Below are 18,563 nucleotides of genomic sequence, written 5' to 3' on the forward strand. Positions count from 1 at the left end.
TTATATGTTACGTATTTTGGGGTAGAAAAAGGGGTGTTACATTAGTGGTATCAGAGCATGGTCGACTAGTTGGTCAATAGTCGTTAGGGTTTTCCATCCCGTTGTATTTGATTTGTGTATCTGACACGATCGATACTGTTTGTCTGATTGTTCGGACTGTTTAGGAAGATGGTTGTAGGCAGGAATGATGATGCCATTGCTGAGGCACTGAGGATGTTGGCTGAATCCATGGGTCAGATCCCTCAAGCGAATGCTAGTAACCAAAATGGAGATGATGATAAGTTTTGTGCTCTGGGGAGATTCCAGCGGAATAATCCTCCTGTCTTTGAGGGTGGGCATGAACCTGATAAAGCTCAAGCTTGGCTGAAGGCAATTGAGAAGATTTTCAGAGTCATGAACTGTACTGATGCTCAGAAAGTGCAGTTTGGTACTCATATGCTTGAGAAGGAAGCTGAAGATTGGTGGAGTAACACTCTTCAGAGGTTTGAAGAAGACAGCATTGAGGTTACTTGGGCTCTGTTCCGTGATGTCTTCTTGGAGAACTATTTTCCAGAAGATTGTCGTGGGAAGAAAGAGGTGGAGTTCCTTGAATTGAAGCAAGGAAATGGTACTGTTGCGGAATATGCTGCTAGATTTCAGGAGCTTTTCAAGTATTATCCTCATTACAATACTGCTAATGCTGAGAAATCTAAATGCTTGAAGTTCGTGAATGGCTTGAGACATGATATCAAGAAGGCCATTGGATACCAACAGATTACTCGTTTTGAGGAGTTGGTGAATAAGAGTCGGATTTATGATGAGGATAGTAGGGAGAGTGCTTCTTTCTACAAGAGTGTGAAGGGGAAAAACCAAGATCGTGGGAAACCGTGTGATGACAAGAGGAGACAATCTGGTTTTGGCAAGAAGCCAAGTGGGGGAGGATCTTCCACTCCACTTAAGTGTTTCAAATATGGCGTTGCAGGTCATCATGTTGTTGATTGTAGGGATTCTGTGACTTGTTTCAATTGTGGCGAGAAAGGTCACATTAGTACCAAATGTGATAAGCCAAAGAAGGAGCAAGCGAAGGGAAAGGTGTTTGCATTGTCTGGTGCGGAGGCCACTACCGATGAGAGACTAATCCAAGGTACGTGCTTTATTAATGGTACACCTTTGACTGCCATTATTAATATCGGTGCAACACATTCTTTCATTTCTTTCGATTGTGCTAAGAGATTGAATCTGATATTATCTGACATGCGTAGAAGTATGGTTATTGACACACCTGCTATGGGTTTTGTTTCTACTTCCTATGTGTGTCTGAATTGTCTGTTGAGTATCTTTGGTAGGGATTTTGGAATTGATTTAGTTTGCCTTCCTTTAGAGCAACTTGATGTGATTTTGGGTATGAATTGGTTAGAATTTAATCGGGTGTATATCAACTGTTTCGAGAGGACAATTATTTTTTCCTGAGGTTGGTGCGAAGGAAGATTGGCTTGTGTCTGCTAAGCAAGTTGAGGAATCGGTGCAAGAGGGTGCCGAGTTGTTTATGTTGTTGGCAACTTTGGATATTCGTGAGAAGAGGACGATTGAAGAATTGCCAATAGTTTGTGAGTTTGCGGAGGTATTTCCTGAAGATATAAGTGATTTACCGCCGGAACGTGAGGTTGAGTTTTCGATTGATTTAGTTCCTGTAACTAGTCCTGTATCGATGGCTCCCTATAGGATGTCTGCTTCCGAGTTGAAAGAGTTGAAGAACCAACTTGAAGACTTGCTTGAGAAGAGGTTTATTCGTCCTAGTGTGTCGCCGTGGGGTGCACCTGTTCTGTTGGTCAAGAAGAAAGAAGATTCTATGAGATTATGTGTTGATTATAGACAACTGAATAAAGTGACGATTAAGAACAAGTATCCACTTCTGAGGATTGACGATCTAATGGATCAGTTGGTTGGAGCTTATGTGTTTAGCAAGATTGATTTGAGGTCTGGGTATCATCAGATTCGTGTAAGGGCTGAGGATATTCAAAAGACTGCTTTTAGGACAAGGTATGGTCACTACGAGTACTCCGTGATGCCTTTTGGTGTGACTAATGCACCTGGTGTATTTATGGAGTATATGAATAGAATTTTTCATGATTATCTGGATCAGTTTGTTGTTGTGTTCTTCGATGATATATTGATTTATTCCAAGAGCAAAGAGGATCATGCCGAGCATTTGAAGGTTGTGTTATCAATGTTGAAAGAGAGGAAGTTGTTTGCTAAACTCTCTAAATGTGAGTTTTGGTTGAGTGAAGTAAGTTTTCTTGGACATGTGATTTCGAGTGATGGTATTTCTGTGGATCCTACGAAGATTGAAGCTGTATCTCAGTGGGAAGCTCCTAAGTCTGTTGCTGAGGTTCGAAGTTTCCTTGGTTTGGCTGGTTATTATAGGAAGTTCATTGAAGGATTTTCTAAGTTGTCGTTATCGTTGACGCAATTGACTAGGAAAGGTCAGGCTTTCATTTGGACTTCGCAGTGTGAAGCGAATTTTCAAGAGCTTAAGAGAAGATTGACTACGGCTCCTATTTTGATTTTGTCGGATCCATTAGAAACTTTTGTTGTGTATTATGATGCTTCTTTGTTGGGTTTGAGAGGTGTTCTGATGCAAAAAGGGCAAGTAGTAGCTTATGCTTCAAGGCAACTTAAAGTTCATGAGAGGAATTATCCGACGCATGATTTAGAGTTGGCCACCGTTGTGTTTGTGTTGAAGCTTTGGAGACATTATTTGTTTGGATCGCGATTTGATGTGTTTAGTGATCACAAGAGTTTGAAGTACTTGTTCGATCAGAAAGAATTAAATATGAGGCAAAGGAGATGGTTGGAATTCTTGAAAGATTATGATTTTGGTTTGAATTATCGTCCTGGAAAGGCGAATGTTGTAGCCGATGCATTGAGTAGGAAGTCATTGCACATGTCTACGTTGATGATTCGAGAGTTTGAATTGTTGGAGCAATTTAGAGATTTGAGTTTGGGTTGTGAAGCGACACCGTCGTGCGTTAAGCTTGGGGTGTTGAAGCTTACGTGTGGCATTCTTTACGAGATTAGAGAAGGTCAGAAGTCAGATTTGAAATTAGTCGATGTTATGACATTGATTAATCAAGGTAAAGGTGGTGACTTTAGGATTTATGAGAATGGTATCATGAGGTGTCGTGATCGAGTTTGTGTTCCGGATGTTGCGGGTTTGAGAAAAAGAATTCTCGAGGAAGGGCATAGAAGTGGTATGAGTATTCATCCTGGTGCTACTAGAATGTATCAAGACTTGAGAAAGATGTTTTGGTGGGAAGGTATGAAGAAGGATGTAGAGGAATTTGTGTATTCATGTTTGACTTGTCAAAAGTCAAAGATTGAACATCAAAAACCGTCTGGTTTGATGCAACCGTTATCTATTCCCGAGTGGAAGTAGGATAGTATCTCTATGGATTTTGTTTCGGGTTTGCCGAGAACATCGAGTAATTGTGAGGCGATTTGGGTCGTTGTGGACAGGTTAACGAAATGTGCTCATTTTATTCCGATGAGGATGGACTATTCGATGGATAGACTTGCTAAGTTGTACATCGAAAGGATTGTGTGTTTGCATGGTATTCCGTCGAGCATTGTTTCGGATAGAGATCTGAGGTTCACTTCGAGATTTTGGGAAGGTTTGAAAAGTGCTTTGGGTACGAAGTTGCGTTTGAGTTCGGCATATCATCCGCAAACTGATGGTCAAACGGAGAGGACTATTCAGTCACTTGAAGATCTTTTGAGGTCTTGTGTTTTGGAACAAGGAGGAAATTGGGATAGTTTCTTGCCTTTAATCGAGTTTACGTATAACAACAGTTTCCATTCGAGTATTGGAATGACACCTTTTGAGGCTCTTTATGGTAGAAGGTGTAGAACTCCTTTGTGTTGGTACGAATCGGGAGAGAGTGTTGTGGTTGGACCCGAGTTGATTCAAGAGACTACGGATAAGATTAAGATGATTCAAGAGAAGATGAAGGCTTCTCAGAGTCGTCAAAAGAGTTATCATGATAAGAGGAGGAAAGCTCTAGAGTTTGAGAAAGATGAGCATGTGTTTCTTCGAGTTACGCCAATAACGGGTGTTGGTAGAGCTTTGAAGTCACGTAAGTTGACGCCGCGTTTCATTGGTCCTTATCAGATTTCCGAGAGAGTAGGTGAAATGGCATATCGGATTGCATTACCACCATCACTTTCTAATCTTCATGATGTGTTCCATGTGTCTCAATTGAGGAGGTACATTGCGGATCCATCGCATGTTGTTCCATTAGATGATGTTCAAGTGCGGGATAATTTGACGGTTGATACATCACCTATGCGAATTGAAGATCGAGAAGTGAATAAGCTTCGAGGTAAGGAGATTGCTTTGGTGAAAGTAATATGGGGCGGAGTCGCCAAGGGCAATATTACTTGGGAACTCGAGGATAAGATGAAGGAATCGTATCCGGAGTTCTTCGTTTGAGGTATTTTCGAGGACGAAAATCTTTTAAGTGGGGGAGAGTTGTAACAACCCAATTTTAGTATTTATTTATTATACTATTATTATTATATTTTATTTTATTTATTTGGAGTGTTAATTAATTAATTGGTTGTTAAGTAGTATAATAATTGATTATATTAATTAATTTGGTGTGTTAATTAATTATTTAGTTGATACGAGATATAATTGAATAATTGAATTAATTAACTTGGTGGGTATATTGTGTTAGTTTAATTTATTTGAATTAAATAGAGATATTTAAATATTAGGTCTTATTGGGCCTATTAATTAAATTAGAAGTATCATGATTTAAGCCCAAATAGAATACTAGTATATAAATGGGAAGAGAGTGAGAATTAGGATTCACTTGATCATTTGACAACAATAGAGAAAGAGAAGAGGAAAAGTGAGGAGAAGAGGGGAAGAACAAGAGAGGAGCTAGGGTTTCCAGAAAATTGAAGAGGTAAGGGGGGAATCCTTATTGTTATGGGTTAGTATGATTGGGTCAATGGGTAGAAGCATGTTTAGGTTAAAATCCTTAATTTGCATGGTTTTGGAATTGTTAGGTTTTGATGAGTATGCTTGATTGTGGTGATTTAATTGTGTTAAAATTGAAAATTAACATTATATGATTAGAGTATTGTATGAGTTATAATTTTCTGAACGTATAGCTTTTTACGGAATTGAAATCGGAGGTCCGAAAGTCCTCCAACGACGAAAAACGCAGGAAATTTTGCATTCTGTTTTTTTTGTTAACGCAAGAATAGCATTTTGTTTTGCGTTAACCGGTTAACCCAAGGCGTTAACCGGTTAACACTGTTGAAAATCTGTTAAATTTGTATTCTGTCTTGCGTTAACCGGTTAACCAAATGCGTTAACCGGTTAACACTGTTGAAATTTCCAAAAAGTGTGTTCTGTGTAGCGTTAACCGATTAACCATATGCGTTAACCGGTTAACACTGTTTGAAAAGTGAAAAATTGATATTTAAATGTTGTATTTGTTTTGGAATGAAATCTATATGTGCGCATTTGATAATTAGCTTATATTTGTGAATGATATATTGTTATGAATGTGTATATGTGGATAATTCATAGAGTTGAATCGTGGTTATACGTAGAATGATTAAGATGGTAGATATGATCTTAATTGCATATTAGGTGAATGGTGTATTTGTTAGGAATGTGTATATGTACCATTGGTGGATAATTCATAGAGTTGAATTATGGTGATATGTGGAATGTTAAGATGGTAGAGATGATTTTAATTGCATATGTATTGGTATTTGTACATTCATTCATGGCATGGTCGGCTTCATGGTGGGAGCGGTGAAACTGTGGGTTCACATGGTAGCACACGTTGATCCTTAATTGGAAATAGGCGTGATAGATGTTGCACACGTTGATCCTTAATTGGAAATAGGCGTGGTAGATGTTGCACACGTTGATCCTTAATTGGAAATAGGTGTGGTAGATGTTGCACACGTTGATCCTTAATTGGAAATAGGCGTGGTAGATGTTGCACACGTTGATCCTTAATTGGAAATAGGCGTGGTAGTGGCTTTGATCTTGTCCGGATCGGAAGCGTGGCTTGGATTCTAGATATTGAATCGGAAAGCGGTGAAACGTTGGATTCACATTATGGTACCACATGCATAGAGTCACATGTCTTGCATTGAGTCACATTAGAGTTATGTGATAATTGAGTGTGTGTATTATTGTGATTGTGATAGGTGTATGAGATATGGTAATTGAATTTGATGATGTTTGGATACATAACTTAACAACATATGTGATTATGTGATAATTGTAGTTATGTGTATATTTGAGAATATAATATTGGATTTTAATATTGTACTCCTTGAGTTTGATGGATGTTTGAAACATGTGAAATAGATGTTGATGAATATTATTTACATGGTTATATGAAGTGTGATGAATTCCTTTAATTGTTGATTTAATCATTGTGCTTGATTATACTTCTTCATAATGATTTGAATTCTCACCCTTTCTGTTTGAATGTTACCTTTACATGGGTATCGCGCAGATACTCAGGAGTAGTAGCGCTGAAGTAAGTGGACGGTAGCTCGCTCGAGATTAGATGGAAAGTTCCCGTATTTTAGTTTGAAGACTAGGTAATGAGTCAATGCTCCGGTCATGTAACACTGGGTAGATTAGTAGTATTGAACTCGTATCCTATTTGGATAAGTATTATGTTATTACTTGCGAACATGCTTATTTGCAATTGCTGTTGAGAGGCCATAGTGCCAAATATTTTGATTATGATTTCAGTTTATTTTGAAGAGATTATTGAGATGATCATGGTATGGGACATGGATCATTTGGTGAAAGGCATGAGTATTCATTATTTTCCGCTGCAAACGCATATTTTTGAATATTCATGATAAGTGAAATGTGTTATTTGAAATGACCAGGTGTATTGTATATTGATGATGCATGAGGTTGGTTTTTGAAAGTTTTTAGTTTTCGAAAACGTAGATGTGACGCCCTTTTGTCATATGCGTACTTATTTACTCTGATTATATATTAAGTATTTTGGGATAGAAAAAGGGGTGTTACAGTTCCCCACGAAACTGGTTCTTCCCTTTCCTCTTACTAAGGATCTTATAGTGAGCAGACCGGGCTCTATTATCCTCATCATATATCATACACTTGTTCACCAGCATAGGAAATTGGATAATCTCCTAGTATCAAATACCTTGCTTGATCTCAGGACGTAATCTACTTTCAAACTTGATGCACTTTAACCCCTCAATAGTCACACCATTATAGTGTGGATAAAACTTCACCATCTATTCGAACTTAACAGCATACTCAACAATTGTCACATTTCCATGCTTTAGTTAGAGGAACTTGATTTCCTTCTTACTGCACACGTCCTAAATAAAGTACTTATCCATAAAATGAACCTTTAACACAACCCAAGTAATCTCAGTACCAACTGCCTCTATTCTCTGACGCACATTATCCCACTAGTCTTCTGCCTCTTCTGAACACATGCGAGTATCGAACTACACCTTCTAAACTTCAGTGCAAACCATCACTCAAAAAATATTCTCAATCTCTCTGAGTCATGCTTGCGCACCCTCCAAATCATATTCGCCCTTGATAGTCGGTAGATTATTTCTTTGAAATTTTCCCAATCCATGGAACTCATCACTAGCCTAATTCTGATAACATTATAGCACCTGGGCTATTGACTCCAAAGCATCAGAGATCGCTCGGTCATTTCTTCTAGCCATTACTTTGCACACAAGCAAACAAACATCAGAAGAAATAATGCATCGACAATGTACACACACATGTCGCATACTATGGAACAATTATCATGTCAAAAACTTGGTCGGATGGACCGACCTGTTCTGATAACAGTATGTAACATCCTAACAACCACAACGCAAAATAATACAAAATTAAGCAATTAAACACATAGGGTTCCATTCAATCAAAACATAAACCTGCTCCGTGGCACAAATTAGATAAAAACAAGGAATACTTAAACATCCTTCATCACATACTCACCTTTACATAAACCCACCGCAACGAAAAATAATTCAATAATGCATAACATAACGAGTTACAATGTCTAATACTTGTATCAACAATATCAGAATAATAAGGAATAATAAAACAAAATGTTCACCCACCCAGTGTTACAAATCAGAGCAACAAAATCTAAATATCGCATAAAATGGGGAAAAGGAAGAATAGCCTCAATTTCATCCTTCAAATTTTAAGAAGTTACTCAATTACATGCTCGTCTGTACCCTAAGAAAGAGCACAAAACCACACAAACAACAAAGGGGCGAGAATACACTCGAAATATATAATGGTCCAAAAGTATGTGAGGGTACCCTAAGCAAACATCAACAATTATTTAACAAAATTCATTCACATACATCACAAAAATATTCTCAATCACCAATATCAACATAATCATTCAATACATATGCAAAAAATGGATGCAAATGTACTCAACTCCACGACTCTACATGCATGCGGTAACATTATAGACAACATCGGTCCATCTTACTCCTGAATTCCCACCATTGAACTAGAGCACACCAAATTACTATTATCACTTTAAGTAACGCTTCACCGATTCCCATCTAAAACTAACTACTCGCATCTTAATCCACACCATCATACTAGAGCACACCAAAATTGGACTGAAGTCCATACATCATGATGCATGATTTTCAACTATATGCAATATCACCAAAATTATCACCATACGATCACCACAATTATGCACAACATCATAACAATTGATTATTTCAACAATCAATAATAAACAATCACCAAAATATCTCCAAACTGTGGCCAAACAGTAGCCTAATAACAGCAGAACCATAAAAATTGGAACTGACACTCTATTCCAAGAAACTGAGCAAATGACGCTCATTCTGGCAACATGACGAGTTACCAGTCACCAAGGTGACGCCCATCACCTCTCACACCACCTCACACATCATCATCATGACGCTCGTGCCATAAAATTGTGTCAAGGGACCATGAAGGTCTATCCGTCAAGCAGCAGACGCCCGTCAGCGTCTCAAAGGCCATGAAGATTTGGTCGTCATTAGGGTGACGTCGCCACCCTGAAGCAGAAACAAAACATGCGTTTTTGCCATGGAATTCAATTTAGAACTTTGTTTTTCTCTTCCCAGGCCCAAAATCGCATAACAACATCAGGGAAAATATATCTAACATCAATACATCATCCATCTATCAATTAACATGTATTTTATTAATTTAATCATGAAATTAACATACTTTAATCATCATAATCATCACACACATAGAAACACCAATTCATACCAGCACCATTAACAAGAACACACAATATCCATGGTAAAACAGTAAATGAATTTCACATAATATCTCATATAATTCATGATATCACAAAATTTAACTCATGTTCATTAATCATTCACCAAAAAGGAAGAGTTAGGTAAAAATCTAATGGGATTAAGGACTTTCCCTCACTCAATCATGCATTCAACACCATATTTAGAGTAATCCCTCCTTACCTTAGATTTTTCAACAGGGCACCTTCAAGCTCTAACAATGGAGGTTCTTCTTAGCCCTAATCTTGTCTCTCTTCGGGGTGTTACAGTGGATGCCTTCTAAAACCTTCGCCAACCTTTATGAGGATTATAACGACAAGTTTGTGTGGATAAGAAGGCAAGATAATGTCTATCGCGTTGTCACAGGGTTGAGGGGCAGACCCATTTCTCCTTTATCTTGGTCTTCGGATCCACGACTTACTAAAAGGGTGGACCCACGTGTCCTTTCTCTCCTCGACTGATAAGTGATTTAAGTTTTGGGTAATTTCCGTTCTATGGAGTCTAGCATCCTTATTAATCGGGATCATGAAGACAACGATTAAATAGAGGCATATTTAGGGTTAAAAGAACACTTTCTGATCTAACTTTGTTTGCTGTTGTGTTTTAATGATGTTTGTTACCTGCAGGGAAGATAGGGGGTCCCTCTTGACGAGAATAGGGAGCATTTGGTAAAAACACAGGTGGTCTAGCACCGACCGATGTTTTCCAATGCCCAAGCGTAGTTGGCACTAGGGAAGCGGTGCAATGTGAAACTTCTTGAGCGGTCGAGGTTTTCCCTCCTAGGGTTCCTAGGAGGGAGAAAACTCTTATGAGTCGTCCGTAAGCCATGAGGCAGGGCCAGGCATGGAGAAAGCAGTTAATGATTCGGTTCCTCCTGAGCCTTCCCTATGGAATAACTAGGATTTTAATGAAGTGGACTTTGTCGATTTCTCCGTCTCTTAGAACTTCCCTGGTGATTATCATATGCTTTTTGATAGTCCTATACCCAAGTGTCTTCTCTGCTAGAGACCTAACTCATGAGGTATTTTTTAGTGGAAAAAGAATTAGGAAAGAAATATTCTCGCACCCTCAGAAGGCTAAAGTTTGGGGTGATTAGTGTAAACAAGCGCACTCGCGAAGGCGGGGTGGTAATGAAGCAATTGAAGGAGAGACATAATGCTTTGAAGGAGCTTTCCTAGGGGGTGACCATTAAGGTCCTCGCTCAGCTCGAAGAAGTAGAGGGTTTGAAGTAATCGCTCAAGAAGGCTCATGGCATCCTTAGAGGTTTGGAGAGCAGTTCTCTCTGCTTAAGGATGAAGTCGTGATGGCCTTTATTTGTCATTTTGATAAGGAGAGAAGGAATGTTTCCCTTATTTATCCTAATCTGGACTTGAGCTCCATGGATCCTTTTCAGGTGATTCGAGATGGACAACTGGTGGATTAAGAATAGCTTTTGTTCCTACCACTTTTTTGGTTGTATTTCCCCTGCCCATTCAGGGGATTTTGTAATTATTTTGAACAACGGAATCCCTTGGGGCGCCTGTTATATTAGTTGCTTTTATCATCATTTGCTTGTTTTTAACCTTTGCCTACGAGCGTTTGTTGTCATGATTGCCTCTGTGGGCTGTAAGGATACCGCTTAAAGGATCCAATAAATATGGTCACCTCATTGAGCGACAAGGATCCCACTTAAGGATCCAAAAATTTGATCACCATTTTGGATGGTAAGGATCTCACTTAAGGATCCAACAACGTGATTCCATTATTGGGCGAAAATAATCCCAATTAAGGATCCAACAATTTATCACCTATTGGTTGGCAAGGATCCCACTTAAAGGACCCGTCAATGTGATTGCCTAATTGGGCAACAAGGATCCCACTTAAGGATCTGACAAGTGATCGCCTCATTGGGCGGCAAAGATCCCATTTAAGGATCCAACGAGTGATCACCTTATTGGGCGACAAGGATCTCATTTAAGGATCTAATAATTGATTGCCTCATTGGGCGGCAAGGATCTCACTTCACTTGAGGGAGTTATAATCTTATCTGCTAGGATTAATATAAATTTTCCTGAGGGACTGAGATTTCCCATTAAGTAGGCTATCTAAACTCTCGCCTAATAGATTTGGAGTTTTCCTCGAGCGGGACCCAACATATAAATCTTGCCCAATAGGCGAGACTAAAGTCTAACATAAGAGACTTAGTTTACAGTCTTATCTGAGGGATTGATAGAAGTCCCGCCCAAGAGATCAAACGCCTCGCCTGAGGGACTTATAGTCTCATCATCCAAGATCAATATAACTTCGCCTGAGGCACTGAGATTTTCCATCAAATAGGCTATCTAAACTCCATGCTTGAGAGGCTTAGAGTTTCTTCGAGTGGGACCCAACTTATAAATCTCGTCCAAGAGGTGCGACTGAAGTCCGACGTAATATACTTAGTTTAAAGTCTTGTCTGAGGGATTTATAGAAGTCCCACCCAAGATATCCAACGTTTCGCTTGAGGGACTTATAGTCTCATCATCCAAAATCAATATAACTTTCCTTAAGGGGCTAAGATTTTCCATCAAGCAGGCTATATAAACTCTATGCCTAAGAGACTTGGAGTTTCTTCGGACGAGATCCAACATATAAATCTCGCCCTAGAGGTGCAAATGAAGTCTATCAAAGAAGACTTAGTCTAAAGTCTTTTCTGAGGACTTGATAAAAGTTCCGCCCATAAGGTCTAATGCCTCACCTGAGGGACTTCAATGCTCTATAATCTAAAATCACACTGCCATTTGTCAAATCTATTGTGCTTAAGGAAATGTGTAGTGTTATATTTGTAAAAGGCCTGACAAAGGTGGGACGGTTGTAGCCGTCAGAAAGGATGATGGTCATTTGTCGCCCCTGATGGGAATCATCTCGCCCTAAAGCATCTCTGACTCTCCCAGTTATGAGACACTTGTAGAAAGACATATCTTAGACAGAGAGCAGTCAAAGTCAATAGTTGATTCGCGTCCTTCTATAAAATGGGGATTCAACGGTTCACCATTGACTAATGGGCAATTATCATTCCCAAGAAAACCCTAGGCCCAAAGGCCTCTATAAATAATTCTTCCCTAACGGGAGAGAGGATAAAATATATTTTACCCAAGTCTAGCGCTTGTACACATGGGCACTCACCTCACATAAATTGACCCTCTCATACCACCAAAATCGCAAACATATTTTATTTATACAAATTTATTAAGTTTCAATTATACAAATTTATTATACAAGTTTTATTTATATAAATTTATTAAGTTTCAATTATATTACACAAATTTATTAAGTTTCAATTATATTACACAAAGTTTTTTTTCAATTATTTATTTATTTATTTACATTATATTATTATGTTAAAGATATACAATTTTTACTAAATATTTTTTTTCCGTCTCCGTCAACATATATGAGTTTCTTCACAATTAAGAAACAATTAAAACATGCCATCTATGATTTTATCACACGTTGTATATATACTACATTATTAATATGAAATAAACAAGCAAAATATTATTTTTAATTACTATATTTACAATTTATAAAATTGTAGTATATTATCTATTTAATAATATTGAGTTCAAACAAAAACGATTAAGTTCAATTTAATAATATCAATTTTTGGCAGCTTTGTTAGGACGGTAGACCACACTTTTTAATAATTTCATAATTATTCTAAAACTAATTTGTCGTATATACTTTTGAATGATTTTTTATAGATATATTCAAAGTATGATAAAAAGTTTTTCTAAAAAAGAAAAAAAGAATTCAAAATCCAATTTATAGATTTAGATTTTCATTATTTTATCTTGATTGTTTTTACATTTAAAAATTTATATTTTATTTATTTCATGTTAAAAAAATTATATTTTATTCTTTCTTAATATGTAAGAAATGTTTTCCATAAATTTAATTATTAAAAAATATTTAAATATTTTATTTAGATAAAGTTTAAACTGTGGGTAAGATGGTTTTTTAAAAGTAGTGTTTTTAATCAATGAAAAATAAAGCTATATAATTTTATGGATGAGTTAGTTGAGTCAAATATAGGTAAATTATTTAGTTTAAAGTATAATTTCTTGATTTTAATTGAAATACACTGACAGTGTAAAAGGATTTGATATTAAAAGAAATTTGACTTTTATTTTAAAAGTCTATAAAGTAATACAAACGGATGATGGTGATGAATCGACGGTGTAAATTTTTTTACATTGACAGTGTATAGTAATTAATCTCTAATTTCTTATGAGTATTTATTTAGAGATTAATTGTTATGCACTGTCAGAGTAAAAAGTTTTACACTGTCAATGCATCACAATCATCCGTCTGTATTACTTTTTAAATATTTCAAATAAAAGTCAAATCTTTTAAATAAATGAGTGGTTGTGATTAACAGTGTAAAAAATCTTTACAATGTCAGTGTATTTCAATTAATCTCATTTATTTATACATATAATTTAATATAAATAATTATTGATATTTATAAATTAATAATTTTTTAAAAAATTATATAATTTTATACAACTTAAAACATATAATATAATTTTAATAGAGATACATTAGAATATATTTTCACCGTAAAATTATTTTATACTGTCATCCAATTAGAATTAATTATTTTGACATAAAAAAAGAAAAAAATATATGAAAAAAATAATTTAGTTATAATTTATAATTTATAATTTCATATTTATATTTTAAAATAATTAATTCTAATTAAATAATGTAAAATAATTTTATATTAAAAATATATTTTAATTAATGTCATTTAGTATTAATAATAGATTTGTTCAAATAATAAAATATTAAATATGTTAACATTATTAAACAACTGTAGAAACAGTGTACATTATTTTAGAACCTTGTTTAAAACTTTTATATATATATATATATATATATATATATATATATATATATATATATATATATATATATATATATATATATATATATATATATATATATATATATATATATATATATATATATATATATATAAAGAATTTTACATAAAAGTTAAAGGTCTAGAAGTAATATAATAGTATTAAGTAAAGAGCAGAATTTAAAAATAATAATTTTATTATTAAAGTGACACTTTTTTAAAACTATGGTCAAATTATATGATATGATAATAAAAAAGATATTTGACCATGGTATTTGATATATATTTTTTAATAGAATCAAATTGGTTATAGGGTGTGTGCCAAGTAAGGTAGTGCGTGGCAAGAAAGCACGAGTTTTACGCTTACTACTCACTCACTACTATATAAACGCTCCTTCTTTCTTATTCTTTCACTCTCAAAAACGCACAACCCTTGTTTTCCTTTTCTCTACTCGTTTCATCCTCGGAAAGCCCCAAACCCTCTCAAACCCTAGCCAAGGTCAGTGATTCAAATCAATTCTCACTCCTTTTCTCTGCTGTTTCGATTCCCTGATTTTCAGATATGATTATTTTTACAAAATTCTGATTATGTTATTTACGTAAACCTATGATTTTGATGGTAATGTGATCAGTGTTGACGAGATGGCATCGAAGCGGATCAACAAGGAACTGAAGGACTTGCAGAAGGATCCTCCTGCTTCTTGCAGTGCTGGTATTTGTTATACGTTGTTTTGCCCTTGATTTATTGTTTCCTCTGTTTTATTTGAATTTTTTCGAGTGATTTTTGAATATATATATTTGATTTTGTTGAGATGTTTTTTTGTGTCTGGTTAGATCCTAGATTTTGAGTTAAACTATGGACTGTAGAGGATTTAAGAAAGAAATTTGATAGATACTGAAATAATGATGGTTTGATAGTTGATACTGTACTTTATTTTAAATATTTTCTTTTGATATTATAATTTTAACCATGTTTTATGATAACTTTGGTACACTTTATGTATATGCATGTGTGTTGTATTGTGTGCATATATACATGTTGTTTATGTTGGTATGTTTTCGCTTAAAATTGATTTGGTATGTCTGAGGTTCTTGATTAGGATCAGAAATTTATACCAACTCTGAAGCCAGATTAGATTAGGATTTTCCACACTAAAAATTATACTTTTTTTAATGCATGATTAAAGTATGGGGATGTAGAATATTTTTGTAAAATTATGCAGCATTACTCAGATGCTCTAAGGGAAATAGAGTTAAAATTGTAAAAAAAGTTCCGGTATAAATTTACTTTCTGATTACTTATCTATTGCGATGTATCTCATGTGTACTGTATTAAATACATGTCAGGCATCAATACATTTATATTTTTCCTGTATTTGGATTTCACAGTTTTCATGAACGCTGTATTTTAATGCTTTGGAGCATTTGTCTGTTTCTAGTTCCCACATGAAATGATTGATGTTTATAGGACCAAGATAAAGTGAACTGTAAAATGCATGGGTGCCTGGGGTAATCCCCATCATCTGCTAGAATTAGATGTAAACCAGAGAAACTATGTTGCAATCAATAATTTTTCATTTTTGCTTATATAAATAATAGCACAATGCTAGGAGGAATAGGACCTCTTTAATTATTCTTGTTGGACTGTTCAGTCAGTATAATAATTATTGTTTTTTACTTTTATGCTCAGGCCCTGTCGCTGATGACATGTTCCATTGGCAAGCTACAATTATGGGCCCAGCAGATAGCCCATTTGCTGGAGGCGTGTTTCTTGTGCAAATTCACTTCCCTCCTGATTATCCTTTCAAACCACCCAAGGTAAACTCAAATTCTGCTCTAATCGAACTTGTTACAAACACATGTTGAACTGTATATCTAGGAAGTAGGTACACTCTTTTTGCAATAGCTTTCTTTACTTATATGCTAGCTACAACTTTTTTTGAATTATGGTATTATAAATTTCACTTAAGCCACAACATATAGCAATAGGAATCAATATATAGTGATGGATATAAAATCTAGTCTCCACAAATCTTTGTTGTATTGAAATTGATTAGCAATTTGAGAAATCTTTTTAAATATGTAGTCCATTACATCTCAATTAGTGGATTGGATATTTGTTGCAAACTTGTGATATCATTGACGTTGTTAAAATAGTAATTTAAATCGCTAGATTGTGCTATTGCACTATTCTACACAAGCAGTGGCAGGTCTCTATGATATGGGGGAACTGTGGCTTCCCCAATTATTTTTTCTACACACAAAAATATATACACTATTATTTCTGTTTTAATACCAACTCCTTCTAGTAGTGCATCAGTACATGTTATACAGCCACCATGTGTTATTTTTGACTCTGATGTATGTCGTTTTAGCCTTCACTTCCCGTTTTTGCAAAAAAATAATACCTAAAAGTAAAGAGGCAGATTCAAGCCCCTATTCTTGCAATAATTTTTGTAGCAATTACCTATACATCTTCTTTTTCAATGCAACAAATGATGTTTACTGTGTCTCCCTCAAAAAGTCCAGCTATGCCCTGTCATGTACATACGCCTGGTGCAGAATCTTATTCTGCTGTGGTTGAAGTGAAATTGCGAAAATCTCTCAAAATAGTGAGATGGTGATCCCACGCCGTTGACAATGGTGGGATCACCATCTCACTATTTTGAGAGATTTTCGCAATTCATTTTTGGGCCCATTTGTAGGTCAATTTTGTGGTGCACACACACATCTCTTTAGCTCTCGTTCTGTTTGTCTTCTCCCATAATGTCCTTGCTGCTTCTCTGTTTTTTCTTTCACAATCTTTCTTCTGCTGTCCAGTCTCTTTTGTGTTGTGACCTCTACTGTTGTTGACGACAGACGACTGAGGTAGAAATAAAATCTAGGGTTACAGGGTTGTTATGATGTTCTGGTTGACGACTGAGGTAGAAAAGAAATCTAGGGTTACAAACAAAAAGAAATCTAGGGTTACAAGGTTATTATGATGTTACTGTTTACGTTCCTCTTCCATAGTAACAGATATTTTTTCTATATCTGATTTACTCATCTGATTATATGTGGATTCTTTTGTCTTTTTTCTCCCCTTTTGTTGGTATATTGGCAGTTATCACAACATGATCATATTTGTGGATTGAAATTTCCTATCTACAATCCATCCTAATTATAGAGATGATTGCTGCAATCTTACAAGATAATTGTTGCAATTTTTTTTTCATTTGTGACATCAATTATGAATATGTTTAGGTTTCCTTCCGCACAAAGGTTTTCCACCCTAATATCAACAGTAATGGTAGCATTTGCCTTGACATCCTCAAAGAGCAGTGGAGCCCTGCACTCACAATATCCAAGGTAATCTTACCTTCTATTTGTTCATATTAAGCGTGTTTTAAGCTTATATACATTTCTTATAAAAATCATTGAATGGATATTACTTTTTTATGGGAAAATGAGCTTTATTTACCAAATTTTTTAATAGTAGTAAATGGAGCAGTTAGGCGCATTGAGGTAAAAAGAAATATTAGTGGAAAAATGTAATTAATTTTATATTCGTAAATTTAAAATTGCAAATGTTATGGGACAAATGAAATAGTTTTTCTTGGTTTCTTTTTGAAAGAGAAACTAAAACATGGTTTATTTTGTAGGTGCTGCTATCCATTTGCTCTTTGCTGACAGATCCCAACCCAGATGATCCTTTGGTTCCTGAAATTGCCCATATGTACAAGAGTGACAAAGTTAAGTATGAGGCCACTGCACGTTCATGGACTCAGAAATATGCCATGGGTTAAGAGAGGGCAAAGTATTTTAAGTTTTCTCTATAGGAGTAGTAAATAATAAATAGTTTTGAATTGATCTAAACAAATGTGATACTCTACTCTCCTTTCTGGCAACTTGAACCGATCAGTATTTTGGAAAGGCACTTTTGTGTTATCTAAAGTTTATGAACACAACTGGCTTATATATTTAAATCTATTTTGTTTAGTTTACATTTAATTATTTCTTGATGAATTTTTAAGTGAATTCTTCTATGTGAGAATTATGGTAGAACCCGGGTTAATCAATCAGACCTACTTAGGCTTTCATTCGGGCCTTATAGTATTGATTTCATCACTTGGATGTAATGCAAGTGTAATTGAACAAGCTCCCTAGCCAAAATATTTCTTGGTCGTTGCACTGCCACTAGAGGGATAGTTGAAGACTATTCTGTTTGCATTTCAATAATACAGGTACTAAATTGAGAACAAGCTAGGTTTGTAGCTACTACTCTTGGAAGGAAATGAGCGCTTACATTGGCGTATCTCTACAAATCCAACACAATAACTTGTTT

At 35.5% G+C, this 18,563-nt stretch overlaps 1 protein-coding gene across 1 annotated transcript; it reads left to right on the forward strand.

The window, feature by feature from the left end:
- Positions 1 to 14,571: 14,571 nt before the first annotated feature.
- LOC127074850 (ubiquitin-conjugating enzyme E2-17 kDa) lies at positions 14,572 to 18,229 on the forward strand. Its single transcript, XM_051016248.1, has 5 exons — positions 14,572 to 14,738; positions 14,872 to 14,951; positions 15,930 to 16,057; positions 17,483 to 17,587; positions 17,881 to 18,229. Exons 2-5 carry the CDS (start codon positions 14,882 to 14,884, stop codon positions 18,022 to 18,024), a joined length of 447 nt encoding a protein of 148 aa, XP_050872205.1. The 5' UTR covers positions 14,572 to 14,738; positions 14,872 to 14,881; the 3' UTR covers positions 18,025 to 18,229.
- Positions 18,230 to 18,563: the final 334 nt, after the last annotated feature.

This window comes from Lathyrus oleraceus, chromosome 4, assembly GCF_024323335.1.
Source record: "Lathyrus oleraceus cultivar Zhongwan6 chromosome 4, CAAS_Psat_ZW6_1.0, whole genome shotgun sequence".
Lineage (NCBI taxonomy): Eukaryota > Viridiplantae > Streptophyta > Magnoliopsida > Fabales > Fabaceae > Lathyrus > Lathyrus oleraceus.

Excerpts from the sequence above, each read along its gene's own strand:
- LOC127074850 (XM_051016248.1), top strand. The coding sequence starts at position 14,882 with ATGGCATCGAAGCGGATCAACAAGGAACTGAAGGACTTGCAGAAGGAT. Across the intron at positions 14,952-15,929 it reads TCCTGCTTCTTGCAGTGCTG|GCCCTGTCGCTGATGACATG; the intron begins GTATTTGTTATA and ends TTTTATGCTCAG. Across the intron at positions 16,058-17,482 it reads ATCCTTTCAAACCACCCAAG|GTTTCCTTCCGCACAAAGGT; the intron begins GTAAACTCAAAT and ends GAATATGTTTAG.